Source organism: Hypanus sabinus, chromosome 6 (genome assembly GCF_030144855.1).
Source record: "Hypanus sabinus isolate sHypSab1 chromosome 6, sHypSab1.hap1, whole genome shotgun sequence".
Taxonomy (NCBI): Eukaryota; Metazoa; Chordata; class Chondrichthyes; order Myliobatiformes; family Dasyatidae; genus Hypanus; species Hypanus sabinus.
This window is the reverse complement of record NC_082711.1, coordinates 85,412,955-85,437,358: the sequence shown is the minus strand read 5'-3', so window position 1 is coordinate 85,437,358 and position 24,404 is coordinate 85,412,955. Positions and strand designations below refer to the sequence as shown.

Sequence of the window (24,404 nt, the reverse complement as noted above, 5' to 3'; positions counted from 1 at the left end):
ATGCTAAATGACTGAATAAAGATGCAGTGGATTCTGGTTAATTGGGATGCAACAAATAAATAACCAATAAATATTGAGAACATGAGATGGAAAGTCCTTGAAAGTGAGTCTTTTTCAGTGGGTACAATTCAGTGATAGGGCAAGTGAATTTCAGTGAAGTTAGCTCCTCTAGTTCAAGAGCCTGATGGCTGAGAGGTAATAACTGTTCCTGAACAGTTGCTCAGTTATGACCTCAGGTGTGGGTCCTGAGGCTCATGTACCATCTACCTGATGGCAGCAACAAGAAGTGAGCATTGTGGGGGGGGGGGGGGGGTCCATGATGGATGCTATTTTCTTGCAACAGCCCTCTGTGTAGATGTGCTCAATGCAGGTCGTCTAGGCTGTATCAACTACGTATTGTAGGCTTTTCTGTCCAAGAGCATTGGTGTTTTCATTTCAGAGTGCAACCAGTCAATACATTCTCCACCACATATCTATAGAAATTTGTCAGAAGTTTTAAATGTCATGCTGAAACACTGCAAACTCCTAAGGAAGTAGAGATGTTGCTCTGCTTTCTTTGTAATGGTACTTAGATACTGAACCCAGAATGAATCCTCTGAAGTGGTAATACTGAGGAATTTAAAGTTGCTGACCCTCTCCACCTCCAAACCCCCAGTGAGAACTGGCTTATGAACTTTCAGTTTCTTCCTCCTAAAGTTAATAATTATCTCCTTGGTCTTGCTAATATTGAGTGAAAGTTGTTGTTATAACTATTCAGTCAGATTTTAAATCAATGATTGCATCCCTCAAACCTTCATTTTAATTGTAGCATTCAAGATTATTGTCTGTACCTTTCATAGTAGCTAACTTGTTGAAGTAGTGAATACTACTTTCACTCACGGCCATTTCTGACATCTACAAGCCAGAATGCTTAGAACTACAGTGAGCAAAACAGTTCTCATTTGGTGTCCTGCTTATTTCTTGCCAACAATTAGTGCAAAAATCACAGCTTTTTGACAACAAACACACACACACACACTAATGCTATTTAAAAACTGCTTGCACAGAGCACGGTGTAGTGTCTAACGACCACACAAGTGCACATGATTGATGCTAGTTAGAAACTGTTGAGCAACAGTCTCCTCCAATTAAGCGGCATAGTGTCTGAAATAAACAATGGGAATCGGGATTTTCTCAATTAGTTTTTCTTCTTTAAGAGTTGTCCTAAATAAGCAGTAGCCTCGGTTAACCGATAACTCAATTAACCAGCATCTGATGTGATTGAATTGGTTATGCTTATTTTAGTATGGATTTGCTCCGTGCAATTCTTTGTTCAATCTCTGCAATTCATCTTTTTACTAAATAAAGTGTTAGTTTTGTTACCATCATTTATTGTTACCTCCCAGTGTTTTTCTCCTTTAAAGTTTGTTAAAATTTTCGGAATACTGCTTATCTATAACTACCATGAAGTGCATGTCTGCTGCAATGTGAACAAAGTGCTAAAAATACAGCCTGAGCTGGTTTACTTATGTGCTTTTGTGTAGTCATAAATGTTTGATAAATGTTGGGGGTTCTATTTATAAAGTGGGGCTTAGAAGTTAATACATTTTTTATTAGGTTGTCCTGCAATATTTTACATTTACTGCTTTAAGCATACTTCATAAATGAAGAGCATTTTGTGAATGTCATTGGCCACTTTAAGACTAGGTTATGAAATCTTTCCTGGTGTACTTCATTAATGAACCAGCAAAGGAAAATTCATAAATGGGACAATGATGTAAGCCAACACTGTAGTGATTTTAGTGAAACAAATCCATGTTTTGTAGTGTATGGCCAGCTTCAGAAAGAGTTTCTGGTTGTGAGATATGAAACGTGTTCACAACAAATTTTGTGTGAAAAACCTCACAGGGGTTTTCAGTTCAAAGCTGAAAAGTCAACTCTTGCTTTGTTCTCTACAGATGTTTCCTGACTTACTGAATATCTTGAGCATTTTCTGCTTTTATTTCAGATTTCTAGCATCTACAGTAGTTTGCTTTATTAAGTAATGGTTATGATTTTCTTGTATGGCAGCTTTTGATCTACTGTAACCAAGATTGTTTAATCTGGAAGAAAATGGAATTGTACCCTTTCTGTACTTACCATATATTTAATCCAAGTTTTAATCAGTGGTCTCAAAAATGTTTTCGAAAGATTTTAGCTATAAAATTTTAAAATAACTGAAGAATGCCATGGAATATAAAGTTAATGGCAGAGTGAAAGTCGAGTGTATTATCAGATGCACAATTACACGTGTGCACAGAGAAACTTGCTTGTATCAGTGTCACAGACATGCAATGTCAGTCACAACATGCAAGTTTTAAAAAGTATATAATTTATACAAAATCATACAAGAAAAAGGAAAGAACAAGAAAATGTCCAATGTAATACAAAGTAGTCACAGTACTGCTGTGGTAGTGATTAGCATTGTACAGGTGGTTTTGAGAACAGAATGTTTGAAGGGAAGTAGCTGTTCTTGAATCTGGTGATGTGGGACTTAAGACATCTTTTTTTTCTGCCCAGTGATAGCTGTAAGGAGATAGTATGGCCTGGATAGTGGGAATCTTTGATGATATATGTTGTCTTCTTGAGGAAGCACCTTGTGTAGATACTTCTAATGGTAAGAAGATCTGTGGCATTAATGCATTGGACTGCATGTATTTTCTCTGCAGCTTCTTACGTTCTTGTGCAGACCGTGATGCAGTCAGGATACTTCAACAATATGTCGGTGGAAGTTTGTTGGAGCGTTGGGTGACATGCTGAACCTTCTTAATCTTCTAAAACATTAAAGACATGAGTATGCCTTTCCAGAAGCAGAGAAATGTTCAATATTGCCCATTTTTTTAAGCAATGGGAAAACACTCCAAAAGTGTTCGGAGTTTCAATTAACCTTACATTTTAGTTCTTAATCTTTCTTCTTTTTCTTTTAGTCTTTTATGCTGTTCCATTGAAGTGCAAACTTAGGTTAACCCCCTTGTAAGGCATTTTAGAACTACAATTCAAGGATGTCGTAAGCAGCCTCTCTGGTTTGTGTTGGATTTGGCCAGTTCTGATGGGGTGGGGGGGGGGGGTGGATTATCAATGTGGAATGTAATTTCATTTTCTTTCTTCATAGATGCTGCCTGATTTGGTTGTTTCTAGAATTCTTGTTTTTTGGATTTCTAGCAACTTTGGTTTTCTGTGTTGCACAGTTCAAGTGTTTATCTTCTCTGCCATGTCCTTATTTTCTTTCTGTTTATTTCTCCAGACAGAGAGCTGTGATATACAGACCTCATTCTCTCTCAGCTGGTACCAATGCCAGCTGTATCTTTCAGTCTAATTTGGTCTTCAGCCCATTACAGACATTGTCTTCTCTCCTTAATGCAATTGCAGATGTAAAACTTTTCCTAGTCCTGCTGAAATATCATAGCCCTACAGTGTTAATAGTTTATTTCTGCTTTTCAATCTTTTGAGTATTTCTGGTATGTTTTGGTTTTTCCTGCTAGCTACATATCACACCTAGCCCGTGAACTTCTCTCTAGCTCTAACTGGTATTGGTGTAACCCATTTTAAAAAGTCACCAATCTTCATTAAATACAATAAGTGGTTTGCTTATTTTTCCTATGCATTTTTATATTTTTAATTAACTTCTGGTTGCTCAAGATATTTTAATTAAGCTTTTTCTTTCATTGCCTAAGTATACTTGGAGCTATTTCTTGGTTTGTATACAGCATATTTAAAAAAAAACACACTTTTGACAGTAATGGCCTGTCAAAGACCGGAGGTATTGTGGATCAGTTTGATTAGCTTTGTGACATGGCTGCAGCATCCAGAGAGCTTATTCAATTGATCCTGTCAAATCGGCAAGGGAAATGGTTATTGTGATGAGGATGGGATTGAGTATGGTTAGGTGTCTGGATGGTTAATGAACCTACCTATTGACTGGATCTGAAGGCTTCATCTAATTAGGCCAAGACTTTAAAGTTGTTGTTTCTAAATGCAAATGATGGGGCTGAGAGTTACATACTAATCTTTGTGATAACCTGAGGATCAGAAACTCAAAACTGCGTAACTAATTGTTCTTGATAATTTATTTGAGTTTGTTGTTTTAAGTGCTTTTCGAGTGAAAATTTTTAATTTAGTTGGTTATCTTAAAAAAATGCTCTGTTAATTCCTGAGCTCAAGTCTCAGATAGTGAAATGCAACTATTTGTATATGATCATTCAGTACAGCCTGACCTGAAGGACATGATTGTTTCTGCACTTGTTTCTCCTCTAGATAGCAGACTTGAACAGCCCTTATCCTTGTTATCAGCATCAATGGATAAAACAATGATCCTTTGGGCTTCAGATGAAGAATCTGGTGTGTGGCTGGAACAGGTGAGTTTTTCTGATCAATGATATTTTAATGCTGTTTTCCTTAGTGCCTTGGCAGCAAGTTGTGAGATTTTGACCACAACTAATTGAAGATCAACTGTCACTTCTGATTTTAAAAAATAACGTATTTTGTTAAACCCATTTATGTTTGCGAAGTGCAGTGTATTGGAGCAGCTATTGCTTGGCTGATATGTTCCTTGGAGTGTCGTTCTCAAGATTCATGGGCTCTTTGTGGATCTGGGGTTTTCATTGTATCCTTATTTTTCCCCTTTTGCTGGAGGAGAAGCGCGTGTAAATGGCGGGTCAATGAAAGAAGCAATACATCAGTTGTCTTTTGAACTATTTATCTACCACAGGTACTCCCTGTTGTCCTGGTCCCTGGGGCAGCAGAATGGATCTCTGATAGATAATAAAGCAGGAGTGTGGGTTTGCTCTATGATTAAATTAGCATGGAAATTATTTTTAATGAAGTCCAGACAGCTTGGTTGGAGTTGGCTTTTGACACAAGGGAGGCTGCCAATTGTTAAGTAGCAGAAGAGCCCAGGTCCAGCATGCCCTGGGGCAGGAAAGTTGGGTGAGAGAGTGTTTCCCCTCCATGAAGAATTTTCCACTTTGGGAAACTTAAACACACTTGTAATTATGCATGCTTAATTATTATTAGTTCAGAAATATATGCCTGTATTAAGCTAAACTAAAATTCACCTTTTGGAAACATAAACATGAAAATAGGTATATCAGCTTCTCAATTTTACTTGACACTCAAGTAGATAGTGAATGATGACATCTAACTTACATTTACTGTCTTTAACCATTGCCTAATGGATCTCATTCCACTTCAGCCGTGATAATTCCATTTATCATAATGCCCACAACTACTTGGGGGGCTGGTGGTGAGTATTACAAATTCCTTGGACCTGTTGTTGGAAAAAGTGCTGGTGGTTCACTGTGGCATAGCCTCTTATTCTTGATCCAACCATCAGAGGGCATGGTTTCTCTATATGTAACCCTTTTTAATCATCTTAATGATTTTAGTACTTCAGCTGGATAATTTCTTGACCTTTCAAATTCTTGTTAATGTTAATAAAGTTAATATGTTATTTTGGTGGCTCTATGATTCTCCAACCTTCTAAAGTTATTATGTCTTCCTGTGCTTTGGGCTCTAAAATCAAATACTGCCATCCAAATGAAAATTTGACCAAAGTACAGTAAGATTTCCCACATCTGATACTTCACCATTGCTTAGATGTTCCGTTAATTCTTCAGCTGCTTCCTGTAGTTATATAGGATATTCTGTGTACTTCCTGAATCTTAATGATTCTCATATTTCCAGTTTTCATAAATCATCTATAAGAATTCTAGGTTATTTCTTTTAGATGTCAAATCATTCTCCAATTCTTTCCTTATCCCTCTTGACTCACCTGTGTGTTAAAAGTCTGTTAATCTCTGCTTTGAATACATTCATGACTGTCTCGACAGTTCTTTGGGATAGAAAATTTCAAAGGTCCGTGACACTTTGAAGGAAGACATTCCACCTTACCTCTGTCTTAAATGAAGTCCATTTATTCTGAAACTGTGCTTCCGCTGTGGGGAAACCTCTCAACGTCTGCCATGTCAATGCCTGTCCAAATACATCAATGAATATAGGGGTAATGTTCCTTCATGTGTCAAGCCCTTAATCCCAGGAATTTATCTGGGAACCTTCTCTGCTCTGCCTTCAACACAATCTCATTCTTCCTTAAATGTGCAGACCTAAACAATACAAAATACACCAGGAGTGGTTTCAACAGTGCCCTATGAAGTTGCTTGAAAGCTTTAATGCTCTATATTCCTTTCCTAATTACATGCTGTACCGACGTGCAAATCTTTTGTGTTTTATGTATTTGGTTGCTCAGATATTTTACGGGAGCAGTATTTTATAGATTCACTTCAGTTATTTCTTATTCTTCTTAAAAAGATGGATAACCTCATCCTGTCGCTCTCATCCTGTCTATATCCCATGGCAAAGACTTTGTATTCTCCTCACACTTGCCAACCCAGCCATTGTCTGTTAAATTACACTAGTCTTTTCATCTGTTTGGATTACATACAGTTGATGCCCCTGCAGAGGGCCCTGTAGGATACAATTTTCTGCTGACTGATACCCTTTACAATGCTGCTTTTAAACTTGCTCTGTTTTCTGTTAGGTAGCCTCTCTCCTCTCCACATTTATATACTACCTTCATCAAGGTAATTTGAAATCTACTCATTTATGTTTGTGTTTTCCCATGGTATGCTGTTTCATCAAAATCACTTTTAATATAGAATGTTTTGGGAGAATAAGTAGCTTTTTCACAGCTAACCCTGCTGTCACTTGCTATTTATTTCTGCACCAAAGTTAATTGAGTACACTTCAGATTTACAGTCCGAAAAGTACTCATCAATGGAAAGCAAGCAGATACTTCCTTCCTGATCAAGCTTTCTTTTATTCTTCCTAGTCTCTGGACTTCATAACTTAATGACCATTTCTTTCTGTATTGGCAATTTTTTCTGTAATGTGTCATGTTTTAAAAACCTGTAAATTGTCACTTTTAATTGTTCATAAATTAAGTCCAAGTTGTTAGCAGTTTTAATGATTTTATTCGCAAAGCAGATTTCTGTAAGTAGGTCACAATTGTGGAATTTTTTTAAAAATTAAAAAAAAATCATACAAAGAGCCCATGCAGGTCTCCCCTCAACTCGTTAGAAATGTACTTACTGTAATGGAATTTCATGCATTTTTAAAAAGTGCCCTAAAATATTAATGTTGGCAAAGCGCACCCATGCATGGGGATTGCTGGAGTTCTGCTTCAAACAGATTGGAATTGACATGTGCCCTAACAAAGGGAAGCTGCAGACAAAGATGGGAAGTTTTCTACTCCATCAGAGATAGAACTGGAAAAGACAGCAGTTTGGTGAGGAAGGGAAGCTATAACTGCTGGAGTATGAAGATTAACTAAAGTAATGGTGGACTGAGTACAAAGAAAAATACGTTGATGGTTTTTAAAAGTATTACATATCGAAGACAGAATTATGAGCTAAAATTTGCCAGCACTGAAAATATTCAGAAGTGCCAGGAAGCTTTTCTAAGAAAGAAGCAGATAATGTTTATTTTCTTCATTTTATTTTCATAATGTTTATTTATAATGTGAATATTTTAAAGATTTCTCAGATCATTAAAGCAGTAATACTGTATACACGTGAATATGCTTTATGTACAACAAGACCCCTCCCCCCCAAAAAAAAAAAGAAAATGGAGCAGGAGTAGGCCCTTCATTCCTGCCTCCCATTTGATATGATCATGGCTAACCTATGTCACCTTCAACTCCTCTAGCATGGCAATTCATTTCTGGATCCTTCCAAGTTTTTATATCTACTTTAAATATATTCATTATATATTTTGGAGCCAGAGAATTCTAGAGATCCACAACTCTTAAAAAAAAATCTATGCTCATTGGTGGTTTTAAATGACCAGTCATTTATAATATAGCTCTTTCGCTTGTTTGCAGTTCTGCCATGAGGGAAAACTAACAGATTTTGCTCTCTTCTGTTAAAAATACTTGAAAACTATATTATTCCTTGTTTTAAATATTGCAGTCATGTTACATAATATGAGGGGCCTGTCATTGGTGGCTTGTTGACTAAATAGAATAGATCCAGTGGACCTGCATGGTGCCAGTGTCAGTAGAAAGTTAATGTTAAGCTCAAGAGGGTAAACTGCATGTAACACATGCAAATTGCTTGAGAAGCTCAGCAAGTCGGGCAGCATCTATGGAGGGAAATGAACAGTTTACAATTTGGCCCAAGGTACTTCATTAGGACCGGACTACTGAGATTCTCCAACATTTGGTGTGTATTGCTCAAGATTTCCAGCATCTGCAGGATCTCTGGCCAGAATTATACATCAGGCTCTTATTCCCTTAAGTTAATAGAAGGGAATATTCATTGAAATAGTTGAAGTATTACGAAGAGCAAATGGAGCAAAAGCTGCTTCCCCAGGAGCCAGAGCAAGAGTAGATAGCTAGAGTCTGCTTTCAATGGTAAAGGATGTTTGAAACTGGGGGCTGTTGGTTTAAGGTGAGAGGTATGAGGTTTACTGGGAAACAGATGAGTAAATTGTTCACATGAAAAGTTGTGAATATCTGAAATGATATGTCAGAGGAGTTGGTGGAGGCAGGAACATTAACAGCATTTAAGATGTATCTGGATAGGTAATTAATTTGAAAAAAGGCATGAGGAATATGGAATTAATACAGGCAAGTGGGTTTGGTGCTGACAGGTCAGAATAGATGTAGTGGGCTGAAGAACCTATTTCTGTGGTGTACAACTTTAAATTCCAATGAGAAATAGCTTTAAAAAATAAATGGGATCTAAGGCATTCATGGTTCATGAAAGCTGATTTATGGAAGTTCTTATTAATACAAAGAGTAATGGAAATCTGAACTACTCCCTCAGTTGCCAAAGCTAAGTAAAATGAATGAATCAAAACTGATGCAGATAAAACTGAAATAATTAAGGAATGCATGGGAAAGTCGGATAAGTAGAATTGAGGAGGTCCATATTTGCCTAGCCAGAGAAACTGAATGACTTCATTCTGTCTCGGTACTAATGCCTTTTTAATATTGATTGAGTTATCTTGTGGTAAACTCACATGTTTACTCTGGCAGTTCATCATCATCTTCAAATTCCAAGATCAAACAATCTGAAATTTATACCTGAACTATGGAGCTTGGAAATACTGTTAGATACATGGCACTGTCATTTCGGGTCAACCACTTGAAAATAAATCACGTTGCAAGTTTAGTGAGTGACACCCATCATGTCTTATTGTCAGGTGAAATGCAAAACTTACAGCATTTAAGCTTCTAATATGACAATTGTACAGGCTAAGGTGTTGTTTTTTGCATATTGTGTAATTGTCAGCTGCTAGACTGAGAACTTCAGTGAATAGTCTTACCTGTTTGAACTCTTCCTGGAAATAATGAAGCAGCACTGTATGTTACACATGTGTGGAGCAAGAACTACAATGGGTTAGTATAATTAAACATTTTTACTGAGTCACATTAATAACGGTACATGCTGGACAACTTACAGTATTTGAGGGACAAACCGGACCCACTGAGACGAAAGAAACACTTGAAAGCTTGCTCCTAAAAGAGTGCTTTGATTCACCACGCCATTGATCGGCCATAACCAATCTGGTACAGTTCATCCTCCACCCCATCCCCCCCGTGGATAGGAACTGCAGAAGGGAATAGAGCGTGTTGGAGAATACAAGTACCTTGGCACAACTATAGATAACAAGATCACCTTTGAGACAAGTGGTGGGTTGATTCTTTCCAAGTGCCAACAACAGCTATTTTTCCTTGGGAAGATACGGAAACTTAAAGTCCAGCCATCGATTCTCCAGACATTTTATAACTGCATCACTGAATTCAATATGGACTTGCATCATGGCGTGGTTCAGAGCATTGAGTACTATCAACCTCAACCCACTCCACAGAACTGTCAGAGTAAGTAGCAAAGTCATTGATCAGGAACAAGAATCGCTCAGCAGCATCCATAAAAGACAGACAATAACGATGGCTCAACAAATAATAGAGGACATTACATGTACACTTCACACATACTGCACTCTTATGCCATCTGGACACTGCTACAGGTCCCTACCCATCAGCAGCAGAAAAGCCTTATCCAGTTTTGTTGGACTCATCAGCACCCAATTTTGAATATATAGTGTGTACAGCAGCTTTGACAGTAAAAACAGTCAGTGTTGTTACGTGTATTTGTTTTTTAAATCACTTGCATTAATTTTTAGTATTATCTATTGTGAATATTTTATATTGTGTTTAACTATATGCAGTGTATGTGTATCTTAAGTTCTGTGATATTGTCCGTACCACTACACATTCCTCACAGAAAATAAAGTGAATTGAATTGAATCAGTAAGGTAAAGTGAGAAAAACAGTGAACTGACTGTCCTGCTTGATAGCTGTCAACTGGCCGATTCACCCTTGTGGACTGCCGCAGCGGCACAGCTTCTATTTGTATATCTTCCAGATTTTGAGAACAGAAAATTTACTTGTCTTGATGAAATACCCATTGGTTCATCTGCTAGGGTGCTGGTTTCATCAGCAGAGGATGCTTCTGCAACTTCCCTCATCAGTTCACTGGCATATATGATCCAAATGTTGCCTGACGATTCATACGCCTGTCAGCTCAATTTCTGCTACTTGACCGTGACAATACCAGACAGCAGCAGGTAGCCAGTTTTCTTCCTGCGAGATGTGCGTGTAGACTTTGTCTCTGGCACCAAACATCTGACCTCTTGTTTGCTGCAAATTTGCTCCTAGATGGCTGCCAGTAGGAGACTTGCTGTCTGTGGCTAGTCAAGTTTTTGTACCCTGGGACCCACTGTATGTGGCACTGGGTAGGCCTTGAAAGAGTGTAGCTGGCGATTCTCCATAAACTTGAACTTGGCTGCTGGAGCATGATATTGATCTGAAGTGTCAGCTTGTAAAACGCACTGATGCCTTTGTAATCGAGCATTCAATGCGAGATTCCCCACAATGTGTTTGATGCAGGACAGCAGCAATAGTGTCTTTTCAAATCTAATTTTGCCCAGCATACTGTGCCATTGGCTTCCCTTGACCACATGCATGGGTAAGTGACACCAGTCCCCCTGGTGAATCACTTCAGCTGTAAAGATACCATGCATGTCCACACAAAACTCCAGCGTTGCTGTGGAACACTGAGTTCAGCGGTTGTAATTTTGGAATCTAGTATGCGGATAATCTGCTTACCAAGCTGATGGCTGACCTCATATCCAGCTCAGATTTCACGGGCTGTTTGTCCACTGTGTGTGTAACCAAATCAGGAGGCTGGTTTTGGTGGCCCATGTCATGGGTTTGACAAATAGTGCCCACTTCTTCGTTTTGGCCTTTTCATTGTGTGGAGTTAATGGCTGAATTCTCATGCTGCCTTGCTCAGTAAAGCACAGCTTCTTGAGTTATTCTTCTGACAGAAACGGCAGACTGTCTTCTGATGCCTGCAATCAGTCCATTGGGAATGACTTTCTCCTCAGTGATGTATCTCTGTGGAGACTGTAGGCTGCAGGATGGTATTCCCTGCCAAATATTAACATTTTCAGGAATGGACTCTTGCTCCATTACTGTCTGAATCAGTGATGATGGGGGTGGCAAGCTGTGGAGCATTTTTAATCCCAGGACAAATTGTGCTTCTCGGACAGGAGGCTCCTGTGTCCTCCCACTTTGGATTCCAACAATTAACACTTAGATAATCATCATTTTGAAATCGCTCGAGGGAATATCCATGTGCTTGCATTCCTGCACCACTTGGATCAGTCTTATGATGAAATCATCTGCGTTCTCATTGTGAGAACATGAAGCGTGCTATAAACACATTGGGCTGCATGTCCCAGTGTCCAAAGCATCAAATGCATCTGCAGTTCAGATTCATTTTGTAGGTACAGGACATTGCAGTATTTGCCTGAATTCTCCCAAGTACTTATAGAGCATCTTGAGTTTCACTGTTTCCTCCAGCTTTGCTGCTGGTGTTAAAATTGCTAGGTGTTCGATAAGATCCAGGAAGGGATTTCATCCTTTGCAGCTAGGTTTCAAGCAGTCAGCTTAGCTAGAGCTGCAGCCCAAAATGGAAGGGGTGCCTGGAGTAGAGCGGTCATTCTTTTCTTGAGTTTGTCGCCAAAATGCTATGCATTTGCGGAGCGAGAACTACAACGAAGTAGTTGATAAAATGTTTTTACTGAGTTATGTTAGTAAGAGTACACACAGGACAACTTGCAGAGTGGGAGCTACGAACAGGGCCCGTCGAGACAAAAAACCTGTGCACTTGAAAGCGTGCGCCCAAAAGAATGTGTCCTCTGTGAGTAGGAGCCCCATTCTGTATTGGCTGCAATTGATCCGTTATGATGCTCTGTAATCCAGTCCATTGCCTCTTATTTAGTAATGCTCTACAATTGGATGCTGATCATGTTGCAGCAGCTTTGATTGTACTTAATTTGATTAATAAGAAAAATGGTCGGTTGTGAATTATTTCCAGAAATTTACAATGTTTTTATCACGTTTGTACGGTTATGCAAAAAAGCACTGTGCCAATTTTACTAACGTTATGCCCATGATTAGCAAAATGATGAATTACTAATCTCAGCAATGGGGCAGTTGAAAGGCAGAGATCTATTGCCGAATAATTCTCAAAAAAAATGTCAGGTGTGTTTATTTAATTTTGACCACAGACACTTTGCTTAATGGTATTGGTCCATGGCATTAAAAGGTTTGAAATTCCTGTTCTGAATCAATATGATCTGGATGTTTCCTGATAACTGAAAGAAAATAAGATAGCAATTTAATAAATGAGGCAGTATTCTGTAAAAGCAGAGGTAGAAAACACATGTGATTATTGACCTTGCTATTCTATGCTCACTTTGGCTGTCACATTACATACTATTTCTGGACACAAAATGCTTCTAACTTGGTAATCTTTTAGAACATTTTTTCTTATGTGTGTTTTGTTGTAATTAGGTGTATAAGATGATAAGAGGCATTGATCGTGTGGATAGTCGGAGGCTTTTTCCCAGGGCTGAAATGACTAACACGAGAGGGCACAGTTTTAAGGTGCTTGGAAGTGGGTACAGAGGAGCTGTCAGGAGTAAGTTTATTAGCAGAGAGTGGTGAGTGCGTGGAACGGGCTGCCGGCAATGGTGGGGGAGGCAGATACAATAGGGTCTTTTAAGAGACCTGGATTGCTCCTGAATTGATACATGGTGCTTAGAAAAATTGAGGGCTATGGATAACCCTAGGTAATTTCTAAAGTGAGTACATGTTCAGCACAGCATTGTGGGCCGAAGGGTCTGTGTTGTGCTGTAGTTTTCTATGTTTCTAATTTTCCTTTGTGTGAATGTTTTCCACTGGCATTGTGCTTAGAGTAGAGAAGAAAATGGGATCAATTGACTTTTCGAACCACGAGATGTTCCTTGGTCAACACAAAGTGCTGGAGAAAATCAGACAGCATTTGTGAAGGAGAATAAAGATTCAACTGAGGAAAAAAAGGTCTGATAGGAGAGGGTAATGAACCATGGAAGAAAGGAAAGAAGGGCGCCAGAGGGATGTGATGAACAGGTGAGGAGAAGAGAAGGGGTGAGAGGAGAACCAGAATAGGGAATTGACAATGAGAAGGGGGAGTAAGGAGATATGACTGAAAGTTAGAGAAACCAATGTTTATTCCATCAAGTTGGAGGCCTCTGAGACTGTATATGAGATGTTGTTCCTCCAACCTGTGTGCGGCCTCTTAGTGGCAGTAGAGGAGGCGATAGCCGACATGTTGGAATGAGACTAGGAAGTCAAATTGACGTGGGTGCACCGAGAAATTGTATCTTTTGTGATGGACAAGCAAACGTGCTTGACAAATCTACATCAGGTCTCACTGACGTAGAGGAGATCACAGTGCGATAGGCAGCCCCGACAGACTCAACAAGTGAAGTGTCACCTCATTTAGAAGGACTTTTTGGGGGCCCTGAATAATAGCGATTGGAGAGGTATAGGGGCCGGTGTAGCACTTGTCTCGCATGCAGGGTAAGTGCCTGGAGGGCGATCAGTGGGTAGGTACATGTGGCAGTTGTTTGGTATTGATTATTTACAGAAGCCATGGGCTGGGCAATTTATTCAGCACAGAGAATTGTCGAAGGTAAACCTGAGACCATTATACTGTAAATGGTTCAGCTGCTCACTGGAGGAAGCATTTCATTTAGCTTACATATATGTGAAGGTGAATACCTTCAGAAGTACAAAAGCTTTGTATTAATGTATGCTGAATAAATAAAACATTTTAAAATTTGGAATGCACTGACAGAATCTGTTGCTTTTGTCTTCCCCAAGTTTTTAATGTCACTGTTCTGAATAGAACCTAATTTGTTTCATGTATTTTGTTTGCATACATTGGTTGGTTTCACTGACAAGGCTATTTTTGATGATGTTATGCCTTTGAGAAGTTGGAGTGATTAACCTCTTTGAACCATGAAATTGGTTGTGCTGACAGAATGGAGACACGAGACTGCAGATGCTGGAATCTGGAGCAACAGTTAAAGTGCTGGAGGAACTCATTGGGTCAAGCAGTTTCTGTGAAGAGAAATAGACAGTCAAAGTTTCACGTTGAGCCCCTTTATTGACTCTCAACTCGGAGTTTAGACGAAAGGTCTTGATCTAGAACATTGACTTCCAGTTTCTTTTCATAGATGCTGCCTGACCCGCTGAGTTTTTCCATTGTTTTGTATGCTGAAGGTATGTCCAGCGTGCATTTAGTCAGGGAGTTTTAGGATTTGGACTCTGCATCTTTGAAACATAATGTGTAACTTGGGAGGGACTTTCCATCGGGTTATCTTCCCTAAATCGCTGTCCGCGTGATTCTAATGTGGTAGAGTTTCCGTGTTTTGCAGGTGCTATTTGAAACAAAGACAACAGGTTTAGGGAACCTTGGTTTTCAAGGGATATTGAGTCCCTGATTAAGAAAAAAAGAGGGCCTTAGCAGGTATATGCAGGTAGGAACAAAGGAGGTTCATATGGAGTAAAAGGAGTGCAAGAGAACACTTGAGAAAAAAATCAGGAGAGCTAAAAGAAGTCTTGAGGTTGCCCTAGCAGACAAGGTGAAGGAGAATCTACAGATATGTTAAAAGCAGAAGTATTGCAAGAGTCAAAATTGGTCTTCTGGAAGATGAGAATGGTAATCTATGTGTGGAGCCAAAAGAGACAGGGGAAAATTGTGAATGGAATTTTTGTATCTGTGTTTACTTGGGAGACAGACACTGAGTCAATAGAAGTGAGGAAAAGCATCAGCCTGGTCATGTACCCTATACAGATTACAGAGGAGGAGGTGTTTGCTGTCTAAAGGGGAATTAGGGTGGATAAATCCTCAGGGCCTGACAGTGTGTTCCCTCGGACCCTGTGGGAGGCAAGAGCAGAAATTGCAGGGGCCCTAACAGAGATATTTAAATCATCCTTAGTGACATAGTGGTGCAGTGAGTTGCCAGAGGATTGGAGGATGCTAATATTGTTCTGCTGTTTAAGAAAGGCTCTAAATATAAACCAGGAAAGTATAGGCTAGTGAGCCTGACATCAATAGTTGGAAAGGTATTCAAAAGCATTCAAAGGAGTATTTGGATAGACATGGACTGATTAAGGATAGACAGCATGGCTTTGTGCGTGGTAGGTCTTGTCTAACGAATCTTACTGAGTTTGTCGAAAAAGTTACCGGTAAAGTTGTTGAAGGCAAGGCAGTGGATGTTGTTGTTTACATAGACTTTAGCAATGCGTTTGACTAGGTCCTGCATGGGAGGCTGCTCAAGAATGTTCAGTCGCTTGGCGTTCAAGATGATGTACTAAATTGGATGAGATGTTGTTCTGTGGCAGAAGCCAGAGAGTGGTAGTAGATGGTTGCCTTTCTGACTGGAAGCCTGTGACTAGTGGACTGCAGAGATTTGTGTTGGGTCTGTTGCTGTTTGCCACTTGTATCAGTGATCTGGATGCTAGTGTGCTTAACTGGATCACCAAGATTGGAGGTGTAGAGGACAGTGAGGAAGACTATCAGCACTTGCAACACTCTCAGCTTTTCCTATGCTACATTGACAACTGCATTGGTGCTGCTTCCAGCATCCATGCGGAGCTTGTCAGCTTCATCAACTTTCCCTCCAACTTCCACCCTGCCCTCAAATTTACCTGGTCCATTTCCAACACTTCCCTCCCCTTTCTTGATCTATCTCTTTCTCTGGAGACAAATTATCTACTGATGTCTACTGCAAACCCACTGACAACTGCTCTCAGAATGAGGCTCTTTCTTCCAGAACTAAGGAGATGTCCTCCTTCCCTTCCTCCACCATCAATGCTGCCCTCAACCGCATCTCTTCCATTTTGCCCATGTCTGCTCTCACCCCATCCTCCTGCCGCCCCACCAGGCGTAGAGTTCCTCTTGTCCTCACCAGCCTCCACATTCAGCACACACTTCTTTGCAACTTCCACTGTCTCCAACGGGATCCCATCACTAAGCAAATCTAACCACCCCCCCTCCCCACTTTCTGCTTCCTGCAGTGATTGCTCCCTACATGACTCCCTTATCCATTTGTCCCTCCCCACTGATCTCCATCCTGGCACTTATCCTTTCAAGTGGAACAAGTGCTACACCTACCCCTATCCCCTACACCTCCTCCCTCACTACCATTCAGGCAAGGTGACACTTCACCTGTGAGGTTGTATCTGGTGCCCCCAGAGTAGCTTCCTATATATTGGTGAGATATGACATAGACAGGGAGACAGCTTCACCAAGCATCTATACTGTGTCTGCCAGAAAAACCTGGAGCTCCCTGTGGCCACACATTTTAATTGCACTTTCCATTTTGACATACCAGACCATGGCATCTGCTGTCACGATAAAGCCAACCTGGAGGAGCGAGACCTTATATTCTGTCTACGTAGCCTCTAACCTGATGGCATGAACATCGATTTCTCAAACCTCTGGTAATGCCCCCCCCCCCCCCCCACTCCCTCCCACCATTCCCCATTCCCATTTCCCTTTCTCACCTTATCTCCTTACTTACTCATCACCTCCCTCTAGTGTTCATTCCTTTTTTCTTTCTTCCATGGCCTTCTGTCCTGTCCTATCAGATTCCCTGTAGCTCTTTCACCAATTAACTTACAGCTCTATTTCACCCCTTACCCCCCCCCGTCAATCCTTGTGTTATTCCTCCCCTCCCTTGACCCTCTTACTCTGACTCTTTTTTTTTCTCCAGTCCTAATGAAGGGTCTTGGCTCGAAACGTCAACTGTTCCATAAATGCTGCCTGGCCTGCTGAGTTTCTCCAGCAGTTTGTGCATGTTGTTTTGATTGTAAGCAAGGTGGGACAGCCCAAACCTGATTGGACGAAGACTAACCAATCAAGAGGGATGGACAATCAGTCGTCTAAATACCACTGGACCAGGGACCATTCCTGATGAAGATGGGCAGAGTGTCATCAAAACGTCAGTTAAAATCTATACCTGCACCCAGCTGGAAGTCCAACAAGAGTATATTCGAACTTTATCTGAAGTTCTGTTTTTAAGTTCAGACATACAACCAAAGAGTAAATAATCGGGTGGCCTTTTGAAACTTTGCAATGAACTTTATTTTCTACTAATTAATTTGCTTTAGAAAAACTTATTTCTGAAACTAACTCTGAGCAAGATAGATATTGCACTGCCATAAAGTAAACTTTGTAAAGGTGCCAATCATTTAACACAGGTGTAATGAGTATGTGTACCACAATGAGAAGTTGTGTGAGTTGAAATCAGCAAACCTTGCTATCCCTACAATCCAAGAACATTGTCATTTATAAGAATACAAATTAAAAATTATTTACATTCATTCTTTCCAAAGCACTCTGCAAAGCTTTTATGGATGGATTTCCAAACAGATACAGGAAGCCTAAGACTTTTGCACAGTACTGTATGCTATGTCTTTCCAGTTACCTAATAGTTAATACTATGGAGCTAGCACAAAGATAAGTACTCTTATTTCTTTTTCCCAACCACCTTCCTTTTTTAACTAACATACAGTACTGGGCAAAAGTCTTAGGTATCACAGTACTTTTGCACAGTACTGTAGCATTGAGACATTACAGGAAAACATTAAAACTTCCAAGAAAGCATAAAACCACCAAATTATTCAAGACTTCCTTAGTGGAAGAAGGCTAACTCATCAATTAGTGCTAATTCTGAGCATTATTCCTTGCCACAGATGTTGATCAATACTGCTGTTCAATAAACCACAAGAAAGTGCACCATGCAGAGCTGCTTAATACACTTGCTGTAGTTGCTGGGTAGATTTATGCAACTGCATTCCACACAACTTTCCACACAACAAGCAGCACTGGAGCCATTATATGAAGTAGAGAATTCAGTTAGCTATGTGTGATTTACCCATAATTAACTATTCGTTGTTTCATAATTATAATATTAGGAAAAGGTGTTGATTTATTTTTCTCATTGAGTTGTCCATTTCAAAATTTGACAGCCAAAAATAATGGTTGGGAATATCACCTCTTTATTGAAAATAGAAGAAAAAAATCTTGCGTGGGAGATGTGCAGCTGTTGTGTTTAAGATGTTGACAAACATTCTCTGCTTCTTTCGTCCAAATGCTTCTTAATTTTGATGTCTTTGTGTATATATCTACATAGAAGTTGTTTTAATGCTTACTTTTAGATCCAAGTTAAATCGTAGAATTTCTGCATGGATTAGGAATTAAAAGGTGTCATTCTAACAATTTCTAGCTTCGTGTTGGAGAAGTGGGTGGAAATACGCTGGGATTCTACGGCTGCCAGTTTAGTCCTGATGGATCGATGATATTAGCTCATGCATTTCATGGAGCTCTTCACCTCTGGCGTAAGAACAAGTTCAATATGGTAAATAAACTTGGAGTCATCTGAAAATGGTGTGATTTTACATTTGGTATTCTTGATCTTTCAGTGTTAAAATTGTATGGAATGTGAATGTAGAAATTTTCAAGTGGATTGGATATGTTTGTATATTTAAAACAACATGATTTTCACTAATAATACTTTTCCCTGGATTTACATTATAATTTATCTTCAAATGCTTCCAGGGAGAATGGAGCCCAGAAGTTGTGCTTTCTGGACATTTTGGTTCTGTCCAAGATTTGATCTGGGATCCTGAGGGAGACTTTATTTTAAGTGTTGGTGCTGATCAGACAACCCGATTATTTGCGCCATGGAGAAGGCCAGGATGTGACCAGGTAATCAATATGATACAATCAGCATTAGAAGTGAATGCAGTTAGAAAGACTGAGGTAAAAGAAATCTGATTTTTATAGTTCTTCGAAGTTAAATTTAACAAATATGTACTTTTTACTTGATAGCTACAATGTCAGAGAGTCATAGGGATTACAGCACAGAAACAGGCTGTCAGCCCATCTGGACCATGCTGAACTGTTATACTGCCTAGTCCCATTGACCCAAAACTGGCCCTTCATACTCCTCCTATCCATGTACTTAATCAAACCTCATAAATGTTGCAATCGAACTCACACCCACCACTTCCTGTGGCTGCTAGTTCCACACTCATACGACCCTCTGAATGGAGAGACTTACTCCTCAAAATCCTTTAAATATTTCAACTGTCACCCTTAACCTATGATTTCTATTTTAGATCTCACCCAACCTCAGTGGAAAAATTCTGTGTGTGTTGCAAAGACCTAATGAATGGTCTCAACCTAAAATGTCAGCTGTCTTTGTTTCTCCTTAGATGCTGCCTAACCTGCTGAGTTCCTCCAGCAATTTGTTTGTTGCTGTGTTTGTATTTACCCTATCTATACCCCTTATAATTTTATACACGCTATCAAATCTCCCCTCATTCTCTTGAGCTCCAAGGAATAAAGCCCTAACCTATTCAACCCTTACCTGTAACTCAGGTCCTCAACTTCTGGCAACATCCTTGTAACATTTCTCTATACTCTTTCAATCTTCTTGGTATCTTTCCAGTAGGTAGGTGACCAGAACTGCACAAAATATGCCAAAATTGGCCAGACCGAAGTCTTAAACTTCAACATAACATCCCAAGTGTTCGTCTTTGAGCAGATGACACAAAATATTTTTGTATCAAAACAAGATAAAGAGAAATTAATTATTACGTTAGTCTCCTGAATCCTAGTAGTAGAATACTAATTTATTCCTGTCTCTACCTTGCATAGTGTGTTCCTTGTTTTAAATTCCTAATCAGGGAGATAGCAAGGAAATGCTTGACTGTATTTCTTCTGCCGAAGGGAAGGAAATCATCCCATTTCTGCTTTATATTTGTCGATGATGTGTAACAGTATTTACAGAGTTTTGGAGCCAGATTATTTCATCAACCAATTATCTTAGAAATGATACAAGAAATGGTCTATAATTTATTTAAAAAATCTAAATAGTTCCTAAGTTTTATTTTTAACGTCTTTATGTCTTGTATTTTTATCTGTGCTTATACTTAGCTTATGATTAGAAACTAGATATGCAATGACTACAAATATTCTATTGCTTTTAAGCTTCAAATCTTCACTTTCAGGGCAACAAGTTTACTTTGCTGCAAATTGCCATTTTTGTTACAGATGTATGCCTTACCATCTGCCAAATCTAACGAGCTGTGCTAATGAGCCATCCTCAAAAAATTGTGATCAGAGAGCACATTGTCACTTGGGCCTATCCAAAACCTGGAAATTGCTTTCAAGAACTAAGAGAACTTAGCCACACTAACATTGAACAACTAAAAAATTCTTTGCAATTAGAAAATATGCTGAAACATGTCAGAATTATTGTTTGGACCAGTGCATATGTATAACCTATATAACTGACATGAATATGGAAAATAAAGCACATGCTTGATAAATCACCGCCCTCAAAAATACATAGAACCATATTGAATGCAGATAAAAATTTTAACATGATGTGCAGTTCATGAGGCAAATTCTAAATTTAACCCTGATGTATAATATACATGACTTGAAAACACAGAAGTTACATAAATGTGTAAAGACTGGAGTTGAACAGGCAAAAGAAAATTCAGAAAAGTAACTGAGAGTAATTGTGATGTATCATTACACTTTTGGTGGCTTTCAGTATTATATGTAGTAAAGCTGTGTTTTATCCAAGTAGAGGAGGTAGAATATCAGGATCCCTAATCAAAAGAATATATAATAGAAAAGATGCCCAGGTTTGATGACTGTGTTTTAAAGATACCTCTTCACTGGAAAGAAGATTTTTTTTTCAATTGGGCTTCTCAGAACATATTAGAAGTAGTCCATCTGCTTGCAATGCACATGTACAGAGCTAGGCAAGGAGAGATAGTTACACACCTTATGAAATATCACTCATGCCAGAAGCTTTTTTTCAGGTTTTTAATGAGATCTAACTTGTTAAACTGCAAAATGTTAAGTAAAAGATATAATAAATTCAATAAGGAATTGGCATACACTTGAATATACTATTGATTATTCTCATGATCAGTATTAATCAAGGTAATGCACACACGTGACATTCTATAACTTTGCCCTATAGACCAGAGTGACCTCGTGGTGCAGTGATAGCTTAATGGTTAAAAAAAATAAACATAATACTTCCTTCAAAATAAATTTACTAAATGTTTACTACTATTAAGAAAGCTTAAAACTCACATGATATTGCTATTTCAAGGGGAAATAAAGAGGGGATGGAGGTGGATATCTTTAGGGTTCAAGTTGAGATCCAGAGTAAGTCGAAACCCATGCAGGAAATGATATTAAAAAACAGCTTGCCTACAGTTGTGAATGACTGTGCACAGCCTCAGGAGTTGGGATTTCATTTCTGCTGGGAATATCGACATACTCAGTGAAGATTGGCAGGGATAAAAAGACCCCTCTTTTTAGCTCCATGACAAATCTGCTGGCTCTTCTTCCAGCCATTACAAATATTCCTGAACATATCTTTAGATATATAAGGAAGTTGCTACATCTGCTGGATGCTCAGCTGGCTCCTCATCATGTTCTGCTGTGGGTGTGCTAAAAACAGTAATAGCCCAGGGTGCTGGCGTTGAATTTACAATTGTAACTGGGTCTGATTCTTCTGAAGAGTCAACAGGTTCTTGGTTCATTTTCCTGGAGTCCACTGGTGTATGCTGCACTGTGTGTCCATCTGTGTTCTGCAATATATTGTTACTGTTCCTTCAGTTCTCCTTGCTACCCTCCCTAGATTCTCCACCACTCTGTGGATGACTTTTCTGGCCAGTCTCAGTGTATCTCACTCAATCTGTTGTCCAGTGGTGATTTATCACCACAGCCTGGTGCAGCGAGTGAGGGCTGTGCAGTTTGTTTTGTGGCAGCTTCTGTTGAAAGGTGAGCCACTGATTCACTTGGTGTACTGCTCAGCCCTTGTGTGCTCTAAGTTGTGAACACCCATCTGTTTCCATGTTGGGCATCCTCAGACACTTTACAATATCTACATTTAATGAGGGTTCATCTTTCTTTGGGTTTGAATCTGAAGCAGAGGATACAAGTTCTGGAGGAGGACTGGGTAAAAAATTTGGTGTGAAGCTTGACAGGAAGCTGGTTCCTATCTCTGTCTTCTGCTTGGATTTCAACTCTATTGAGCCACCGTTTCATATCACAGGGCTTGCACCAATGGTCAGTTCTTCAGTCGGCTTGTCACTGAGACGATCACTACTGTCTAAGTCAGCTGCTGCTGCATGCATTTTTGCTGATTATTGACGTCTGGAATAGGAAACTGGAGGTCCATGAGCCAGTCCTCAAAGGGGATCAGTGATGGAGAAGGTCCACAACTTTAAATTCCTCAGTATTATCCTTTCAAAGGATATATCCTGTGCCCAGCATGTATGTGATTGCAATTACGAAGGAAGCACAGGAGTGCCTCTACTTCCTTAGAAGTTTGTGAAGTTTCGGCATGATATATAAAGCTTAAACAAATTTTGATAGATGTGTGGTGGAGAATATATTAACTGGCTGCATTACAGCCTAGTGGTAGAAACACCAATGTCTTTGAATGGAAAATCCTACAGAAGGTAGTGGATACAGCCGAGTCCATCGTGGGTGAAGCACTGCCCACCTTTGAGCACACCTACATGAATGCTGTTGCAGGAAAACAGCATTCATCAAGGACCCCCACATCCAGGTCGTGCTCTCTTCTCTCTGCTGCCATCAGGAAGAAATCTCAGGACCCACACCACCAAGTTCAGAAACACCTATTACCCCTGAACCAGTCAGTGGGGATAACTTCATTCAGTTTACTCGCCTCATCACTGAACTGTTCCCACAACCCACAGACTCATTTTCAAGGAGTCTTTATTTCATGCTCTTGATATATATTGCTTGCTTGCTTATCTATTTATTTATTTATTTATTTATCTATCTATCTATCTATCTATTTATTTATTAATTACTTGTTATTTTTCTTCTTTTGTATCTGCACAGTTTTTTGTCTTTTTCACGTTGGTTGTTTTCTGTCCTGTTGGGTCCAGTCTTCTATTGATTTTGTTATGTTTCTTGGATTTATTGAGTATGCCTGCAAGAAAATGAATCGAGGGTTGAATATGTTGATATATACAGTGTATGTACATTGACAGAAAAATTAACTTTCAAATTTGAAGTAAGGGGGGCGGGGGGGGATGAGAATGGATGTCTTTCTACATCGAGTGCTTTAAGTCGAAATTGAATTGACCTGCACAAGAAATCATATAAAAATCAGCTTGTGTACAAGAAGTGATGTTCATACAAAATGAACTGTGCCTCTGGAGGTCAGAACAATTTATGTGTTTCACATGACAGCACAACAGAAATAGAAAATTTAAGAAAAGCTAAGGGATTTTATGAAAACTTTATTTGAGACTTGAGAATAATGTGAAAGACAGCAGGTACTGTAATTTGGAGAGAGAATTTCTAGTTGCAAAAGCATATGACTGAATAGGTTTTGACAGTGCACTGGAGAAAAAAAAGTAAGAAGCGATTATGGTATTCAAAGGAACCAGAGGTTAATGTTTAAAGTGTCAGGCAATTGCATTTTCATTCACAGTATAATCTTGCCAATGCTGATGCAGTTTAGGCTTAACTGATTGTTGGCATGCTGGCAACTTTATTTTATTTTTATGCAGGTGACCTGGCATGAAATTGCACGACCACAAATACATGGCTATGACATGCAGTGCTTAGCCATGATCGGTCGTTTTCAGTTTGTCTCTGGTGCTGATGAGAAAGTGCTTCGAGTCTTCACTGCCACTAAAAATTTTATAGAAAACTTCAGTTCCATTACCTGTTCGCCATTTGAAGACATGCTTTCTGCAAAAGTAAGTACACTGGAATTGTAATTAATATTTAAATAACTTAGTTGTTTTTTGATCATAGAAGACAACCGTTTGTGATTTTTGTTTAAATTTCTTGATCTGGAAGATTAGCTTGCATTCCTTGATTTTATTGTGCAAGTGTTAC

The 24,404-nt window shown here is 39.3% G+C and overlaps 1 protein-coding gene across 1 annotated transcript in view; it reads left to right on the top strand.

The window, feature by feature from the left end:
* elp2 (elongator acetyltransferase complex subunit 2) overlaps positions 1-24,404 on the top strand; it is a 130,162-nt gene that overhangs the window by 47,918 nt on the left and 57,840 nt on the right. The window contains exons 10-13 of the mRNA XM_059972544.1: positions 4,273-4,373; positions 18,712-18,843; positions 19,044-19,193; positions 24,071-24,262. Coding sequence (XP_059828527.1) covers positions 4,273-4,373; positions 18,712-18,843; positions 19,044-19,193; positions 24,071-24,262 — 575 coding nt within the window. The remainder of the gene's footprint in view (positions 1-4,272; positions 4,374-18,711; positions 18,844-19,043; positions 19,194-24,070; positions 24,263-24,404) is intronic.